Source organism: Vigna unguiculata, chromosome 6, assembly GCF_037176805.1.
Source record: "Vigna unguiculata cultivar grain cowpea cultivar isolate G323 ecotype 2 chromosome 6, ASM3717680v1, whole genome shotgun sequence".
In the NCBI taxonomy this organism is placed as follows: domain Eukaryota; kingdom Viridiplantae; phylum Streptophyta; class Magnoliopsida; order Fabales; family Fabaceae; genus Vigna; species Vigna unguiculata.
The window spans coordinates 47,433,706-47,451,722 of record NC_140797.1 but is presented as its reverse complement, the minus strand read 5'-3'; the positions used below and the strand labels follow the sequence as shown (position 1 = coordinate 47,451,722).

The window sequence follows — 18,017 nt, the reverse complement described above, 5'->3', positions numbered from 1 at the left end:
AAAATAAATAATATAAATATTGGTAAAAAATTAAAACACCAGTCATACCTTTTACTTTAGTCACAAGATTAAAAAAGCAAAAAACATTACAAACATAACAGTTGCTCTTGCCTGTTCACTTTGCTGAAGTTGAAAAGTCGTTAAGTCTTTGGTTCAAACTTTAAAATCAAAGCAATTGATAAATGATGGATGAATCACCACCAACATTGATGGACACGCGACCATAGAAACGTGACTTTTACGCTCCTCTTGACCTTCTGTGTTCAATTCGTTTTCCACAAAGGACGAACAAAATAATCTTCATTTAACATATATTATGACCCAAGTTCTTTGTATGACCGACTTCTAATTCAGCAATACCTGCCATTAATTAATTACTTCTTAAAATACTAATAATATTGCTTTAGGATAAATAGCATCTAAGCAACATATAAAACCAAACATAAGTTACAAATAAGTGTTTACAAGAGTCACCAGCTAATCAAGACCTAATCCATATTGCTAGAGCCACCAACTCCAATTAATAAAATCGCACCTTAAAAATATAATGGGACCATACTATGATAATTGCATTTAAACAAATAGAAGGGGGTTGTTGCAATTTGCAAGGGAAAGAGTGATGAGAAGAAAGACAAACCGTAACAAAAGAATGTAAAGAAAATCATGCCCCTTTTTTTCTTTTCAAAATTGAATGAATTTACGCATCTGCACAAACTAATTACGCCTATAATAGTAATAAAATGAAGGTAATGTGATTGAAACTTTGAGATATCCAAGAGAGTTAAATAGTAACAAGCTTAGAAAGACGTTTAGTGTCGTGCATTTTTCTTATTCGTCTTTGATCACTCTTAAATGGGTCAACCCAACTTTTGTCTTGGGAAATAGCTTCATTCCACCGTTCTTTGAAGATTTCAAATTCCCATGTCGATTGCCTTCGTATCTGCCCAATATAAACAGTGTTAATGGTGATAATATAATACCACAAACACTTGGTTTTGAAACTAAGCTTAAAAGACTCACACCTCGGTTCGCACATCAATTCCTGCTCCACTTTGCCTCTGCTTATTAGGAAATGATACAAAATCAACAAACACTGTCATAGGTAATGAAATGAGATTACAACCAAGAACCACATAATGCCATTAAAACAGTACCTTAGTTGTCCTTTGTAGGTTTGGAACCTGCAGAAGAGGAAACAAAAATTCTTGTGACGTGATTCAGACAAAAATCCATATTGCAATGTAACAAACATGTTTGTTCTTGACAGTAAGTCATAAGTTTGATTCTGTAAAGTATTTACAATTACTAGATAAGGAATAATAATATGAAGTTGGAGCATATACGATATATTTTGGTTTGCAAGAACAGTGCAAATACCTTCGTTGTTCTGTGACCACTTCCACCCAGAGTTTGTATTCCCTTGTGAAAAACATATTCACTGTCAACAACTCCCACATTTTTAGTTCGATCTCCCTGAAAAAAATGACATTCATCTCACTTACGACACTTGTCATGAAGAAATGGTGGCAAAAAGAAAGAAAGAGCAAAACAGCCTATAGTACACCAACGATCAACCCACGATGCATTCCAAATTGAGAATGTGTACATTGTATTCCATAACTCTATCTATCCCTTGTCAAATGCAGTAGTAAATAGTAATGAGCCAATATCATATACGTAGATGGTATATTTATCACTACCAAGAACCAAAAAACCGTGTTGCATCACAATGAGAATTGTACAAAGACCACCAAAAGTGTCCAGAAAATGGATATTTCTCACCTGAGCACAATATCCTAGTTTCATATCCACTCCCCAACCATGGACAAGGTCATTCTGGAGAAAATACAGATGACAATGATGAGACAACATTGAACGACAATACGGATCTAGTTAAAACTCACCAGGCAAGCATTTTTGTAACTTAAAAAATAAAAAAAGATAACAGAAAACTATATTATAACTCAATAGAGTACTACTAGAAGAAACAAAAGTTTAGGAAGAGTTTGAAAGGATTTTGAAAAATGTCTTTGGTTAGAACTAAGATTTAATAGTCGTATGAGCTGTGCGAACAATATTACCTGTATAAGATGCCAAGTACAGTACCAGGCAGCTCGAGAAAAAACTGGAGCCATACCTTCCACAAACCTACACAAGTTGTATTAAAGTCTTGTGTCATTAACAATACTATGCATGCCAATATTTATCATAAATAACCACAAGAAATTCTGATGACGCTTTCAAAAGTCCAGAAAATCATCAGCATTGTTCATGTTCTGACATTCTAGAAGAAACGACTTCAGTGCATCATTTCAATTTCAAAATGAGTGCACCCAAAGGAATTCAAAGATAACATTCTAAAAAAACCATCTTGTAGAAAGTAATATGTTGCATGTCATTCCATATATTTCTATGAATCCCTCATCAATCTATTCTGCATTATCATCCTAGAAGCACAAAACAATAAAAAAGACAAACAACAGTAAAACTAAAATCAATTATAGTGCCCAGCAATAATGGCTAACACAAAATGTAATATTAAGACAGTACACAAGTCCTTTTCACCTAAGAAGAATTTCTAAAACATTAGTCATCTAACAGATAGACATACTTGTCTTTGATATAATTCAGTAGACCCCTCACAGTTCAAAAGTGATTTGCTTTGATTTTGTTATTAAATCAGCTTTTGAGTTTACTATAAGCTATTTTTTCCTAATCAGAGCATAAATGCAGGCTTGAATGAACTTCAGACAAAATTTAAACATGTTCAGTCATCTTGATGGTAGATGGAGTCATAAAATGCATCAACAAGGTCCCGTGCAAACATCTTGAAATATTAAACAGCTCTGCCAGGATTAAAGAAAGTAACAGTTACCCAGTGCATGGTGGTCCCTCACTTGAATCTGAACACCTTGTACTGCCTCTGCGTTCATAGACTCTTCTGCTCCAATGAAAACATCAAATGTAAGTACAAAAGCATCGTTTAGCAAGTACATATGGATAGTCAAACAAAAAAATCACCTATGGAATTTCTTGGTTCTAGCTCTAATTGTAATTCTATGATGTATCTCTGTTGAATTTGGGTCAAGAGCTGGCTGAGATATCTCCAAACCTTCTTGCTTTATAATTTCAACATATCTGCATAAAAGAAGCCTACATTAATTATTTTTTTATCAGATGAGATGAGAGCCTGTAGAAAGGTTACTGACTAGCCTTAAAACTAGAAAAGGTTTAAGAATATAAACCCAATAAAGAACCTCATTTGTCAACAACCATCCCCCACAAGCAAAGATTTCTTATAAACCTAATGTAAGCTTAAGAAGCCTAATAAGGGTTATATGCATCCCATATTGTATGTCAGAGAATTCAGTGTCGATTTTCATCCAGCTATCAAATTTCTTATAAACCTAATGTAATCTTAAGAGGCCTGATGATCTTATATTGTATGGCAGAGAATGCAGAGTCGTTTTTCATTCAGCTATCAAATTTCAAAAGGGGAAAAAAATACCATATCATGTGATAAGATAAAATTGGATTCTTTATAATAACATTTACACCAGTATTGCAGGTTCCTGCTAGCCTATAAAATGATAATCATTTACATCCAAGGCAGATTGCACAAAAATATCTAAACAACAGCAGCACCAAAGAAGCAAAGATACATCATTCATACCTTGAAGGTGAAAAATGCTCCACCCCCAGATCCTCGTCCCAGAGAAAGATATAATCATATATAGACACTATGTCCGGATGTAGAAATCTTTTTGCAAACCACCTGTCAGAACTCATGAAATATGTAATCCATCACTTATATATTAAATCAAAATATAATTTTTTTTTCTCCTTTATCTGCTGGGAACCATCAATGAAATTGAAAATGTATTCAGATAACTATATCTTGTTAATGACTGGGTAAGGCTATGGGATTGTTCAAGTTTATATAGAACAATTAATCATTGCTTGACCTGGGCTCCCTTAATATGCCTTTTCAATGGCATCCGTATTCAGTACGTTGTAACTTTATATGTCAGAATGCCGGTTCTCTTGTGATAGTTTTCCTAGATTTGTAGTTTTATTTCTAATGTTATATAATGTTTACGGAATTCCAAGCCTTTTTTAGCCTAATTGGCTAACCCTCTCTTCCTGAGTAAATTTAATTTCAAAAAATTATTTTCCTTTATTTACTATTGTAGTTTCCTCACATCTAGAAAATTAAGCATCTTCCCTTCAATAAAAGTCTCATACATACCACTTTGTTTGATTCTGAGCAACAATGTGTATGGCCTTGCTACTCCAGCCAAGATTCCACCATCCATCCACAGTACCATCATAATGGAATAAAATAATTGTGAAATTTTCTCGAAGAAACTGTAACAAATGAAATTAGATAAAGAATGCTGATTTAATTAATCTGAACAATCTAAGAACATCAAAAGTACCTTTTGCACCATAACATCAACATTCTGCTTTTGTTTAATACCAACTGGTACTGCCAGCAAGTTACGATTAGAGTAAACATTAGCCTGCTTTTTCATAAACAAGCCCAATCATTACCTTAGTTAACTCAGGTAGTACAAAATTCCAAATCAAATCTATCTTCTGACATGCAAGAATGATGCAAAAATTCTGACCTTTGACCTTAAACTACTTCTTGACCAAAGTGGTCTCAACTCCAAATCTGAATCAGCATGTATTATACCTCTTGGCAAGCCTTTCAACTTCCCAGAAGTTGAAGGATACACCTGCACCAACACACAAAGTATTTTCGAAGTTACATACCGTATCAGGCAAGAATTGTGAAAACACACATCACAAATTTTGAAAACAATCATTTTACTATAACCAGCAGGGCATTGTAATGCATAGAAGATCAAATATGAAAAAAGAGAATCAGAAAGCTACTTGGGATAGTAATCTAACATCATAGTTTTTACCTTTGGTTGTCCCCAGAAACTCCATTTTTTGTCAATCTGATAGCAGCAGATAATAAACATAAAAAGGGGGGGAAATTCAAGTTAGAACACTCAACATAAGAATGTGTCATATGACAATGCATTATTGTTCTATCGAAAAGTAGCACATTTTTATCCTTAATAAGATGCTAAATTGCTAAGTAAGAAGAATTAGTCAGACATTTAATAAACACTTTGGCCTTTTGTTAGGACGTACATGCAATGATATCTCAAATAATTCAACTGACCTCTTCTTGGTGATACTGATACTTTGTAGTTCTATACACAATGAACAGCATAACTGTACACAAAACTGCCATAAAAGGCAGTTGTCTGATCTTGAAACTTGATTTGCCCTGCCCCAAAAAACTATTGTTAAAACAGTGATCTTACACATGAATCTCCAGAGCTAAAGAATATTTTACAGGAAACTCCTAATAAAATCGTAACAAGAATAGAAGAAAAGAGAACAGACCCCATCAGACAAGCCACTCTTTTTTCTCATGAGCCATCTCAATGATTTGATCGACGTCATAGAAAATTGAATCTTTTATTCAGTCCTCATCAAAAAATGGTCGCTGTAACATTAAGCAACAGAAGCCATTTCAAACCAATGCTTAATATGTATAGTTCTCAATAACATTGCATAATTTGGCGTAAATAAAATAACCAACTTGTCAAAACAACAAAAAATTGAAGTTACCATGTTCTAAGTTCTAAAGCACAACATCAAATATAAAAGCAAGGAAAATGATCATCCCATAAAAAATATACTAAATGACTTGGAGCTAAATTGGTGATGAACACCACCTCAGGTACACAACAGAAAAACAAACGCCGGTGCAAAACTGTATGACTTTCTTTCGTACAATTTAAAACAAGACTACAGCAACTATATTGTGCGCAAAAGGATATTAAGCATGTGCACTGTGATAACTAACATTAAAAAAATAAAGAGCTAATATTTGTGAATTGGAGAAAGAGAGGGATGAATTGAAACTTAAAAGGGAAACACATGCTTAGAATATTGGTCATGAGGGAAAAAGCATGCCCCGGCTTGCTGAATCCACACACCAACCAAACTTGCAAATAAAATATACCAAATAAAAGCAACCCGAGAAATCTCCGAAACAGTCATTAAATGATTTACAACATAAGCACCAGGAACACGGAAACAAAAATGCAAAGATTGGATTTTCCCCCAACTACAAAGATAGCGTGAAAAAATTGCAAGAACACACAGCTGTCCAGAACATTGAACTACACTGCAACCAAAAGTCCTTCCTTCACAACAAAGCACATTGTTTTTCTTCTCCAGGAAAATTAAACAGAATTACAAAATAAAGAAAAAAAGACTAAAAGTTACTCCCACAGATAACAGCAAAATAAACAGCAACTCAGTACTCTCTGACTGTTTCAGTCAGATCTAACCCTCTCCACACGTTCTTACTTGTCATTTAAAGAAGAGAAAAGCTTCACTTTCAGACCAAATTTTCAAAAGCACAAAAATTGAAGATTTTCTATCATCTTCTCAGACCCGGATCCTCCTCTCCAGACCCAGAACATTGAAAGGCAAGAAAACTAAAGAGGGGGAAGAGAGAGAAAGCAAGGACAGGGCCTGAGAAACTTAAAGGGGTTGCTCGAAAAAGCGAAAAGCAGCAAACTTTGAAGATCACATGACACACCGAGCTGAAGCGGCGAAACCCAGATGAAAATAAATAAAGAAGTGAAGGAAATGAATTGCCACGAATTAAGAGTGTCAGAGGTTGAAGAGTATCGATGCAGAAAGCAACAAAGAAAGAGGTTAAAGGGGGAACCTGAATGCATGCGTGTCTGTTGACTGATGAATGATGATGAAGAAATGAAGAGTGTGATGACAACTACACTCTTTTGTTGGCACTCACTGATCCTCGTCAATTGCTCCTCTTCGCTTCTCGTCCAAAACCAAACCCAAATCAACAAAACCAGAGTGGTAGCTTTATTAGTCCCACCTGCTCCAAATACCACCCACGACAGTCTTTTATCTTTACTACAGTACTTGCTAATCGCACCGCCACTTTCGCCTCTGTCTCTCTCAACCCTTTCTCACTTCTCGCCACAGTCACGTTTCCCTCTTTTTCTTCTTCTTTTATTTTATTTCCTCTCTCCCTCTACCTTTGTAATTCCATACACACTTGGATCCTTTCGCTAAAAATAACTATCGTCGTAGTATTTTCTTATACTGTTATTGTTTTTGTCACCCTCCAACAAGATGTGCCTTATCTTTCTTCTTCCTCACACCGTTTATAAGAAAATTACCGTCTTTCTCTCTCATTTTTCTTACGTCATCTTCCTTAAAAAGTGGTGAAAAAACGTTCATTTGTCTTGTTTTATTACAAAAAAGACGATACATGAACCTTAACTCTAATCAAATTTCTAGATATTTCCACAAGTTTTAATTTTTAAATTGATTATGAAATTAACTTCTAATTGGTATGGACTTTAATTTAATGTCCAATTTTCGGTATGAAATGTTTAAAAAACAAGGTTAATAGTGCAGCATTATTGAATGATCTTAATGTATATGATGAATATGTGAGAGTATTCATTATTTGTCATTAAAGGCTTACAATAGTTAGCTATTTACATGTTATTGCAATTATGTGGACAAGGGGTATTAAAAAATTGTCAACCAACATCTGTTAATATTGGGTTTAAGGGCAACGTGTTCTTTAATTATCACCTCTAGGAGCAACACAACATCATTAAAGAGCACTAACATCTCGACCCATAAGAGGAACTGTTGTTGGGCACCAAAACTGCATTTCTTTACCTTTTTCAGACCCCACAACATTTTTTCTACGGGGTAAGTGGAGCCATTGAAAATTTTCTTTCAGTTGATTATAGAGTAAAAAACTTTAATTAGGTTACTTGAAATAATAACACCATGTAGTGTTATGGATTTTACTTTTAGCGACTCTTATTTACTCCATCAAAGTTACTTTAATTACGCATTGAAGTTATGTAGACCAATAAAAGAAAAAAAATATTAGTAACCATAATTACAGTAATATTATCCAATTTTTATGTTTTTTTTTTTGTCATACTACTGAAACAATTATCTATAGCATTAAAAAGTATAATTTTTAATAACATTTTGTTTGAATTTAAATTGGTAAAATTTGTTTGATATCGATAAAATTAGCAAGATTGTGGCAAGTATTGCAAATGCACATATACCACATGCCAACGTGTTTGTAGAATAGTGAAGCAGTGTTGAACAACCACGTAGAGATTCAAACAAAATGAAGTTATCCAGTGCAACGTGTGTGGTTCAGAAATTGAATTTTTCTGACAGAATACATTAAAATAAAATGTTATGCTAACCATGTTAGCATCTTCTTAGACATGGTCGTGTGTAGTAATATAATAATAACACTACTACATAGCTTTGACGAATCCTAGTTGCATAGCATTTTTTAGGTCACCAACGTCCTACCTTTCAACATCTTAATTTGAAACTATTCACAATTGTTTCCCGTGATTATGTACCAAATAAATATATTTCAACAACTGGCAAAATCAAAAGCGTAAATAAAAGTTTGATCTCCTCTAAATTATAATTACTTTTTCATGTTATATAATCTAGGCACGAAATAAAAGTTTCCTCGAAAAAAATAATGTAGAAAATAATTTATTTTCAATATTGTAGAGTTTGAGGTGAAAAACTTCGTTATCAATGTGCACCTGCACTGCAATTACCAAAGCAGTGTTGGATTTTCTGTTTTCTGTCTACTAATCCCTTTCAAGCTTCCTTGTTTCAGTTCCCAACAGTGACATAAACCTACTCTTTCTCTATTCATAGTCATTTGTGTTCACTGTTTACAAAAAAGATTAATAATATTTTAATATTTGATAAACAAAATATTTAATAAAGAAAAAGTATATACTCAATATCTTGATAAAAAAAAATTAGTGTCTTTTCTTTTACAATTTTAGAATGTCTTTTTTATCTATATGGCTTGTAATTAAACTTTACTAAAAACTCATATTTCGCAAATAACATGTTTAATTTGGTCCTGCATCACTAAAATGTGTCCCTTATTCTGTGGCTGATTGGAGACATTAAGGTCACAAATCTTACCCATAATAATTTTTATTTTTTTAAATAATATAATTAAGAATAATTCACAGATTTGGTTTATTAAATCTGTGGATTTTGTAGGTTTAATTAGCATGGTAGCTTGAAAGTTAGTAGGTGTTATGGCAGGGAACCAACCTAACCTAACACACCCTATCTTAATGTTTTTGTACCACACACATTCACCCCAAATGATGCATATAGATTAATCTGATAAAACAATTATTTATAGATTAATAGGTATAAGCGGACAATATTTCCTCTCAGACATTCACATTAAATAGTTAGTGAAATTTAATTCACCCTTTTTATGGCAGTTCATCAAAGACATTGAAGTATAGTTAATTATTTTTCAAAAGAGTGAGTGATGATCATGTGACGGAGTTTATGATCCCACATGCGCACACTTAAGATTTTAAGTGTTGTCACGGAATGCATCCTTTTGCCTCTCTCTTGTTTTTTTTTTTTTTTTTTTTTTGAGTTTTGTTCTGCACACATCCAAACATGAAAGAGAGAAAAAGTAAAAAACCAAAATTTTCTTCTGTTACTTTACTTCACAAACTGAGTAAGATAAGATTTTGAACGTTAAAAATGAAAGATGGTGAAATATATTTTTCCGTCCTTAAAAATATAAAGCTATGTTTCTTTAGCTACAATTTTTAAAAAAATAAATAATAAGTTTATAGAACGTATAACAATTTTTTAATTAATTTAACCATATATTTTTATTTCAGTTCTTAATCATATGTTAATATTATTTAAGTCGTATAATTTTTTAGGATTTGGTTAACGTGATTCACAGGTTACCATTTCATGAAAATTTTAAAAAACATTTTATAATCTTTTGTATTCGTGTAAAACGGTTGATGTAGATCGCATATTCTTTACTTTTTTGTTTAATCTCATCGCATTGTATTAAACTAAATATATGTTGGTTAATTTGTTTTAAGTGGATTAAAGATTCTGTCAGTATTTTAAGGGTTAAATGTATTCTTAATTTTTAAATTACTTTAAAAATGATTTTTTGTTCTAAATTAAATATATACATGTTTTGTTTTTGTATTTTGTGAAAACAAATAAGTATACAGTACATTTAATTACGAAAATCATATATGAAATAATCCAGGTGCATTTTAGTGGCAGATATTTTACCATGAATTTTATAGAATGTAAGTATGTAGTTTAATTTCGGAACAAAAACAAATCTTTAAAATAATTTATAAACGAAAAACATGTTTAACACATATTTTAAGTATAATAAATAAAAAAACGAAGTCATTAAATTCATAAAGTAGGAATCACAAACAAATTTATTATTTGGTAGAGAACTTCGCATTGACAAAATATATAAGTAATACCTAATTACCAGGTATGAGGACAAAATTAAATATATCGATATATTTATCGTTTTCATTTTAATATTTATCTCTGTTCTCACATTCTTTTCATTTAAACTTATTAAAACACTTTTAATATTAACTTTTATTCTATCTTTACTTTTATTCTAAAAATAAAGATAAAAATATTAATTTTATTTAAAAATACAAATAAAATAATCAAATCTACACTCATCTCTCCTAACCATCTTTTAAAAGATGCAAAAGACGGGCTCTTGATAAAAAGAAAAATGTTTTGTGAATCTGACCAAAGTTTATGTGAAGAAATACTTTTTTATTATAATTATTATTATAATTATTATTATTATTATTATTTGAAAAAGGCATCTAACCATCGACATTTCACATTATTAAACATGGACGCCCCCTGTTCTGCTGTGAAAGCAGACACAATAGACAAACATTAAAAAATCTTCATATAAATTTTTTTAAAATATTCTATAATTTTATTAAAATTTGTTTTTACTAGAAAAAACTCCTTAAATTAATGTGACGAATCATTCATTAAGATATGGGATGTCTTAGTTGTATGCATAAATAAATTGATTACGTAGTACTAATATTATATTAGAATAAAATTATATTTTTCACTTATATTATTAGAACACAAGCCATGGAAATAGGCTTTGCATGTTTTTTGCACTCTCAGTTGAAAAAAAAAACATCAAATCTCTAATAATAATAACGTAGTGGTTAGTAATAAGGAACATATTATTTATTTATTAATTAACACAAAGTTTAAAAATGTCTAGGCCAATAATTTACTGATTAGTGTCAACTATATCAAATTATATACTCATTTCTTGACATAGTAGTAGATTGTTATAATAATATTTTAGTGGTTAGGTAATCAAGATCTTAATAATTAATTTGGATGGTACTGGAGTTAAGTACTATGGGATGGTGAGAAAATATGTGGACAGGTTACATGTAATTAAATGTTCAATCTATAATTTAATGTTTCCAAAAGAGTAAATTGAAGTCTATATCAATACATTAATTATACAAAGAATCATTCATTATATTTATCAAGCTTAAATTAGGTCAATAGAGCTATTTCCTTATTTATTTTCGTTTTTTGATCGTATACCAGCCCGTTAAAATAAAGCAATTTTAATTTTTTTTTTTTACTTTTTCATATTTCCAACTATATTTAGTGTTTATTTTAGTTCTGATAACTTAAATGTAGCTTTAAATCATTTTATTATATTAACAAGTGGATATATAAAAAGTTTATAATAATAAATATAATAATTCTAGTAATAGTTGAAAAATGTTAATATTTATAAGAGTTAAATATTTTTTTCTTTAATTTTTACTAAAAATTAGAATTAGTTTTCTTTAAAATTTTGGTTCAATTTAATCTCAAATTTAGAAATATGTACATTTATTTATTTTTATCAAATTATATTAAATTTATTTGATGTTTCAAATATATTTAGAAATATATTTATTTAAATCTAAAATATGATCTGGTGACAAGTTGTTAATTGTATATCTTTATTTTGACTGTTTGTTCTTTTTCTAAAAGGACTTGACTGGCCGTTCTTCTACGTGTTTGAATTTGTGCAAGAAATACTCACAATTAAATTTTTGTTTTTTATGGTGGAGAATTTTCTCCAAAAAGAACTGAAAATATTACCTTATAAAATATAACCTCAAATATTATTGGTGTGTGAAAGGAGTACTGGTACATACTTATTTATATACTTTAGTTTTAGAAAACCCATCTTTATACATATCTAACCATCTTAAGATATGTAAGTAAAAAGAATCAATTTCATTGATCACAAACTTAAATTCTACTTTTCTATTTTTTGTTTCATGATGTTAGCTGTTAGTTTATAAAGTAACACTACCAAGAACCAACGTGTAGTAAAAGGTTACCAATAAGTTAATCCCGTAACTAACAGTCATGATCATCCATTAATACACTTTTGCTACAATTAAGATTCCCATTTACAATTTACAAGAAATCTAATGTCGTAAGAAAAAAGGAAAAAATATCCAAAACTTCTGTACACTAGTTAAGTTATATACTTTGGAGTTGTTTTATATATAAAAAATAATTTTTTAACTACTAAATTTTAATAACTTTATTTTGTAATATGATATGTTATTTTTAATATTTTAAAATCACTTAAATATTATATCATATCGTAAAAAAAAATTGTCAAAAATTTAATAGTGAAAATATCGTTCTTCTTTATATATTTGTGACTAACTTTCTCCCTTTAACTTATAATAAAGATTCTGTTGGTGGTAGCTTGAAACTTGGTCCTTCACCAGAGAAGTCAAAAAAATATCTAACCAAAGATAAAAATCTTTGTACAGAGAAATATATTGGTTAATGTGTTATTACTTGGTTGTTCTAACTTTTTTCTTTCCCTTCATTGGTACTGCAGGCTTTTGACTAGCAGATCCTCGTCCAACCTTTTTTGGTCGACCAAAACCTTTCTTCTTCACACTCAAGGATTCCACAGAGGATGGAGAATCAACTTTAGTAGGTTTTTTGGTAGCATGTGAAACCCCAGATACAGAGTTATTTCCATTTCCACCACAAGCTTTTGCTATTATTTTTCTATTACCAGATCGTATGCTTCTTGGTTTCACATGAAGATTATGTATAGGTAATTTAATAGCTGCATTGGTAACTTCACTGGTGGTGGTGACTTTGTTATTCGTATCCTTCCAACAACTTTCCTTTATTTTTTTTGTTACTATGTCTCTTAGTAACAGAGCAGATTTGTATTCACGTGTGCTCTTGGAGTAGAAGACTAAAGCATTGTTAGTGAGTAGGAGCATGTCTCGAAAAAGTTCTACACTTGATCTAATTGTTTGGTCGCTGATTCTCGACCTTATGGTGTCAAAATCCATGTGTTGTCGAATCATTTTCTTGTACCTCCCTCTCTTCTGTTGTTAAATATTAGAACAACAAATGATTAACATAATCCACAGGGTAAAGATCGATACTAATTATACATCAAAGAAACTGTTACACATACCTGACTATCAAGTCTACGACGAAATGCAGAAGCACATTTGGTTTCAAAAATAGAATCCAAAATCTTCATCATGTCTTCCACCCTACTACTCTTTTTCAAGTTCCTATTCTGATAATTTACACCGCTTGATTTGGCAACTTCACTGTAGTTACTGGTAGAACTTTCTTTACACCATGACATGACATCAACTGAATCTAACAAAACACTCTCTGCCATGCTTGGTTCCTTCGTATTTTTGCCACAATCCTTCCTTTTCCTCTTCCCTCTTCGTTTCTTAAAACTCCCACCTTCTCCTTCGTATACAGCATATGCTAACTTATCTACATTCAAAAGTGTGTGAGGCTTAGTCTCGAAATGTTGAACAGGCACAGATGGAAGAGTTTGATGAGTGAAACTCCCAGCAGAAAGTCCATCTTTTGATGTGTTGTCTTTGGTGGAAGATTCAACTCTTTCTAGTTTATGTGAAGCTACATGCAACTTTGGACCAACTGATCCATTATCAACATTATCAACATCACAACCATCTCTTTTATCATTCTCACCACCCTTCAGGCTTTCAAGCTTAGATTCTAGAGACCTGAAACAAACATGTTTTTGTATAATGAAAACCTCAAACAATTGTTGTCTCTTTGTAGCAAAATGAAGAGAAAAAATTGCAACTGACCCAATTGAATCTTCAGATATCTCTAGAGATCTCTTCAACTCTGCTACTCTAGTCTTCCTAAGCTCCTCATACCAAGCCCTGAGAATGTCATTCCTTTGAACTTGAGAACAAAAATGTCATTTTTACCATATTACAATGAGAAAAACCAATGTCTTTGTGTATTTCATAAAATGTACAGTGAAAAAACAAATTCAATTCTTTTTAAGAAATGTATTGTACTTACTTGTTTCCAGAATATCGTTGTAGCAGATCTTCATATTTGTCTTTGCATACCTGCAAAAGTTACATATCTCATGGATAATTCGGTATGAATATTGTGAAATCACAAAAATCCATACTCAATTTCACATTTAAATTCACTATAGACTTAATTGAACTATTAAGCTAATCTTTATATTATCAACACAAAGTAATCAATGCAAAATGAGACAAGTCACAAGATCAGCAATGTTTAATGACTCAATCAAAGATAAGAAGCATGTTTATATGGTTTGGCCATTGACAAATTAGTTTATTCAGTTTATCTATAAATATTTTTAAAAGAGAATGAAATAAATTGTTTATAAGCTAAAGTTATTTTATGCATAAGGTAATCTATAAAAATGATCTTGTATAACTTTTCTGTTTTTAAACTTGTTCATAGACTAGTTTTATTTCCTTTTTTCTTATTTATTTCATATAGAAAATTTGTCCAACTATATCTTAAAAAATTCTTTACATCTACTACTTTTACACATATAAACATTTTTATCATGATTTTTATGTCATATACAAGGATGACAAAAAAATAATCTTGCATTATGTTTGAATAAAAGATTTATGCAATTTTAAAAAACTGAAATACAAAATATTTAAATTACTAAAAATGAATTATTTTTATTTTTAAATATTTTATTTATCTAAAGTAATTAAAAATATATTACATTTAAATTTTTTTATTTAGTAAAATAATTGATTTTTTTTTCTAGATAAAATTTTATTTTAAAATTAGTAATTAAGTTTAAATGTTCTAAATATTATTTAATAAATAATTAGTTCTGAAATTATATTTTCTTTTCAAATTTCAAATTTTATTGTTTTAATTATTTGAAATACTTTTAAATTTTTAAATTTTAATTTTTAAATTTTTGTATTATACTCTAGAAAAGTTTAAATTTATCAAATAAATAAATTATTTTCTTAATTATCTTATCCGAATATATTATTAGTGAATAATAAATATGAGTATCTTAATTAATGTTTGCAATGAGATAACTGTGAATATTATAATATCTAATTTTTAAAATACTTATTACTCATAATTAGCAGTTTCATTTGAATATTTATTTTACAACAAGTTAATGAATATTGATGACTAAAACCATAACGATTAAATAATCACTCAGTGTTTGAATTTTATAAATTTGTATTTTTTTTTAGACAGATGGAGTTAGTAGTTATCTTTTAAAAGGTTAGTTTATCAATATTTATACTTTCTGGCGCAGCCTACTTTTTTTTAAAAATAATTTTATTAGTATTAATATCTAACTGTATATTTATATTTAAGTTTTTATACGAATTTCTGTTTTAAATAATTAACTTTATATAAAATTATGGTATGAAATTCAAATTTATCCTTATTTAAAACTTTGAAATGTATACTGTTTTTATGTATTAAACGATATTCTAACTTAGATATTATAATGTCGATCTAACACATTATTTAAATGTAAAAAAAATTAATATTAATTCTTTAAAATAATTATATCTATTTATCATCAAAATATAGAGAAAAAATAGTTACGACTAATTTAGAAACAACTTAATATATGTAATCTTCAAAAATTGAGGTGGGTATTTTTAAATAGGTATGAAATGGGTAGTAGGAAAATTTTTTAAATGGATAATAAATAGTTAATACATGTTCCTTCTTGACTCCACGTATTCCTAATTACACATACGATTATATTGATTATCATAATTATGAAACACATAATTCGACTATCATTCATCATTACAAATAAGAAGCAAAGTATGTGTCAGTCCAATAGTTATTTGGTAGTTATGATGTAAAATGTTGACAATCTCATGCGTGATTTGTATTAACCTCGCTATTTTGTTATTAAATTAACCAAATAATATAACTTTTAAAATATTTTATTTTTATTTCTCACGCATTCCCACCCTATTAAATAACTAAACATTCAAGTAGGTATGTTTAATGAATAATATTCCTTGCTTGGCAAACACATATATCTTTGATTGAAACAATCTTTCATTTTACGCAACACTTATAAAACAAACTAAACATATGTTCACTATAATTCATGAACTACGAAAGCATAAATTACCAAATTGAAACGCAAAAACCAAAATGAAAACTGCTCGAATAGAATTTACTTTTTTTTTTTTTTGGCATTTATTTTTACTCTTTGTTCTTACTTTCCATAAGTCTTTTAGGTTGTCAATTATAACTTCATAATGAAATATATTTGCTTGCAATTCTCTTATGGACAAAAAGATTAAAACATTTACTTTAGCAGAAAAATAAAAGGATGAGAAAAATTGTATGTTGAGTTCAACCCTTCCTCTAACAAAATGACGATAAAAAAATAATAAATAGAACGTAGTAAAACATTTGTCTTAATGCTGAAATCAACTGCTTTCAAAGAAGTAAACAATAATGAAATTTAATAACGAAAATTCTTCTAGTAATGTTTTATTGTTGAAGTTTTAAATATATTTAAAAATAGTATGAACTTAATGTTAATACAATCCATGAAAGAGAAAATAATGAATAAGCAACGAATTTCAAATAAAGTATAAAAGAAATAATGCAATTGAATTTTGTTTTATTTATTTTTAAAATCGAAAGATCAAGGAGAGAAAATAAAAAGTTGTTTAATGAATTATTAATTGTTGATTTTACCTCAGGAGTAATGGTGTAAGGAAAAACTGTTCGGGCTCGGAGCTCGGTGGCAACAATGTTCCAATCTTTGGTTCCATGACGGAGAATGGCCCCACCAAGGAGGAGCTCCTCCCAGGTGCCCCATCCCTTCATCGTCTCTGCTCCCATCACCTTTCACATCTAATAACCTTTCTTTAATAATATCATATGCACCCAAAACAATGTTGCCTTTGTTACAGAAAAAACAAAAACACTAAGTTTTTTGGTCAGAAAAGCTTGAACAAAAATGACTTGGGAGTGTGGAGAGACAAGGCAACAAAAGCTATTTTCTGGCAAAATTTGGGGAAATGGTGGTTTTTGTTAGTTTGATGTGGTTTTCTGAAATGTTTTGTTTGTTTTGGAAGAGGGTGGTTTGGTTGGGCAAAAGAATGTAAATTTAGTTGACAGGTTATGCGTGAAATGAGGGGATGAGAGATTCTAATTGTTGCTCACAGAAAGGTTTCGAATTTGAAGTTGGAATATCTTAAAAAACAATTACAGTAACATCATAAACAAATCGAAAAACAAAATTATGGATGATGAAAAATTGACAGTTGTACGTTTCTAATTATGGCTCCTTTCTTTCTCTCTCTACCACTGTTTTTCTCTCTCTCCACAACTTTCTCTGCATTCTTCAATTAATGAATTTGCTAATTTCATTTTTCATATATTGCAAGTTTCTTTAGAGGATGAAAGCCTAATTTTAGAAAGTGATGTTTAACAAGTTGTGGACTCACTCGCACATGCTTTTGGATTTGTCCATTTTCGTATGCCTTATGCTTTGGTTTAGGTGTTTATTGCTTGTTTTGGTTTATCATGATATTTTTTGTTTTTCATGGTTGGTACTTGGTGGGTGTTGTGATTATGTCATAATAACAATGAACATGGAGAAAGTTTGTTCTTAAGGTTAACATAATGACAAAATTAGTTTTACAAATTTTTACGAGGAAGAT

The 18,017-nt window shown here is 30.0% G+C and overlaps 2 protein-coding genes across 5 annotated transcripts; both read right to left on the bottom strand.

Moving 5' to 3' along the window:
- Positions 1–652: 652 nt before the first annotated feature.
- Positions 653–7,178, bottom strand: LOC114188734 (uncharacterized). Of its 3 annotated transcripts, none has more exons than XM_085674902.1 (16): positions 6,770–7,178; positions 5,428–5,530; positions 5,201–5,308; positions 4,935–4,970; positions 4,632–4,742; positions 4,440–4,523; positions 4,250–4,368; positions 3,674–3,775; positions 3,022–3,138; positions 2,876–2,941; positions 2,082–2,148; positions 1,783–1,836; positions 1,378–1,473; positions 1,155–1,181; positions 1,021–1,058; positions 653–940 (listed from the first exon to the last, which is right to left on the bottom strand). In XM_085674902.1, the coding sequence occupies exons 2-16, from the start codon at positions 5,485–5,487 to the stop codon at positions 829–831; spliced, it is 1,197 nt and encodes a 398-aa protein (XP_085531028.1). In that variant the 5' UTR covers positions 5,488–5,530; positions 6,770–7,178; the 3' UTR covers positions 653–828. The 3 variants fall into 3 exon arrangements, 2 of the variants coding, with proteins under 2 accessions (XP_085531028.1, XP_027933165.2); XM_028077364.2 differs by lacking the exon at positions 6,770–7,178 and adding an exon at positions 6,403–6,629 and having other exon boundaries at positions 1,023–1,058; XR_014995887.1 differs by having other exon boundaries at positions 823–940; positions 1,023–1,181.
- Positions 7,179–12,671: 5,493 nt separating this feature from the next.
- Positions 12,672–17,686, bottom strand: BRD4 (bromodomain 4). Of its 2 annotated transcripts, none has more exons than XM_028077715.2 (5): positions 17,047–17,686; positions 14,362–14,411; positions 14,139–14,238; positions 13,475–14,051; positions 12,672–13,382 (listed from the first exon to the last, which is right to left on the bottom strand). In XM_028077715.2, exons 1-5 carry the CDS (start codon positions 17,121–17,123, stop codon positions 12,828–12,830), a joined length of 1,359 nt encoding a protein of 452 aa, XP_027933516.2. In that variant the 5' UTR covers positions 17,124–17,686; the 3' UTR covers positions 12,672–12,827. The 2 variants fall into 2 exon arrangements, with proteins under 2 accessions (XP_027933516.2, XP_027933515.2); XM_028077714.2 differs by having other exon boundaries at positions 14,139–14,216; positions 17,047–17,685.
- Positions 17,687–18,017: the final 331 nt, after the last annotated feature.

What these genes read in the sequence shown, in the direction of transcription:
- BRD4 (XM_028077714.2), bottom strand. Translation starts at nt 17,193, where the DNA reads ATGGGAGCAGAGACGATGAAGGGATGGGGCACCTGGGAGGAGCTCCTC. An exon ending in CAACGATATTCTGGAAACAA is followed by an intron (nt 14,217 to 14,361) that starts GTAAGTACAATA and finishes TGACATTCTCAG; the next exon opens with GGCTTGGTATGAGGAGCTTA. An exon ending in ATATCTGAAGATTCAATTGG is followed by an intron (nt 14,052 to 14,138) that starts GTCAGTTGCAAT and finishes TGTTTGTTTCAG; the next exon opens with GTCTCTAGAATCTAAGCTTG.
- LOC114188734 (XM_028077364.2), bottom strand. Translation starts at nt 5,487, where the DNA reads ATGACGTCGATCAAATCATTGAGATGGCTCATGAGAAAAAAGAGTGGC. An exon ending in AGAGTGGCTTGTCTGATGGG is followed by an intron (nt 5,309 to 5,427) that starts GTCTGTTCTCTT and finishes TTTTTGGGGCAG; the next exon opens with GGCAAATCAAGTTTCAAGAT. An exon ending in GTTTCTGGGGACAACCAAAG is followed by an intron (nt 4,743 to 4,934) that starts GTAAAAACTATG and finishes GTGTTGGTGCAG; the next exon opens with GTGTATCCTTCAACTTCTGG.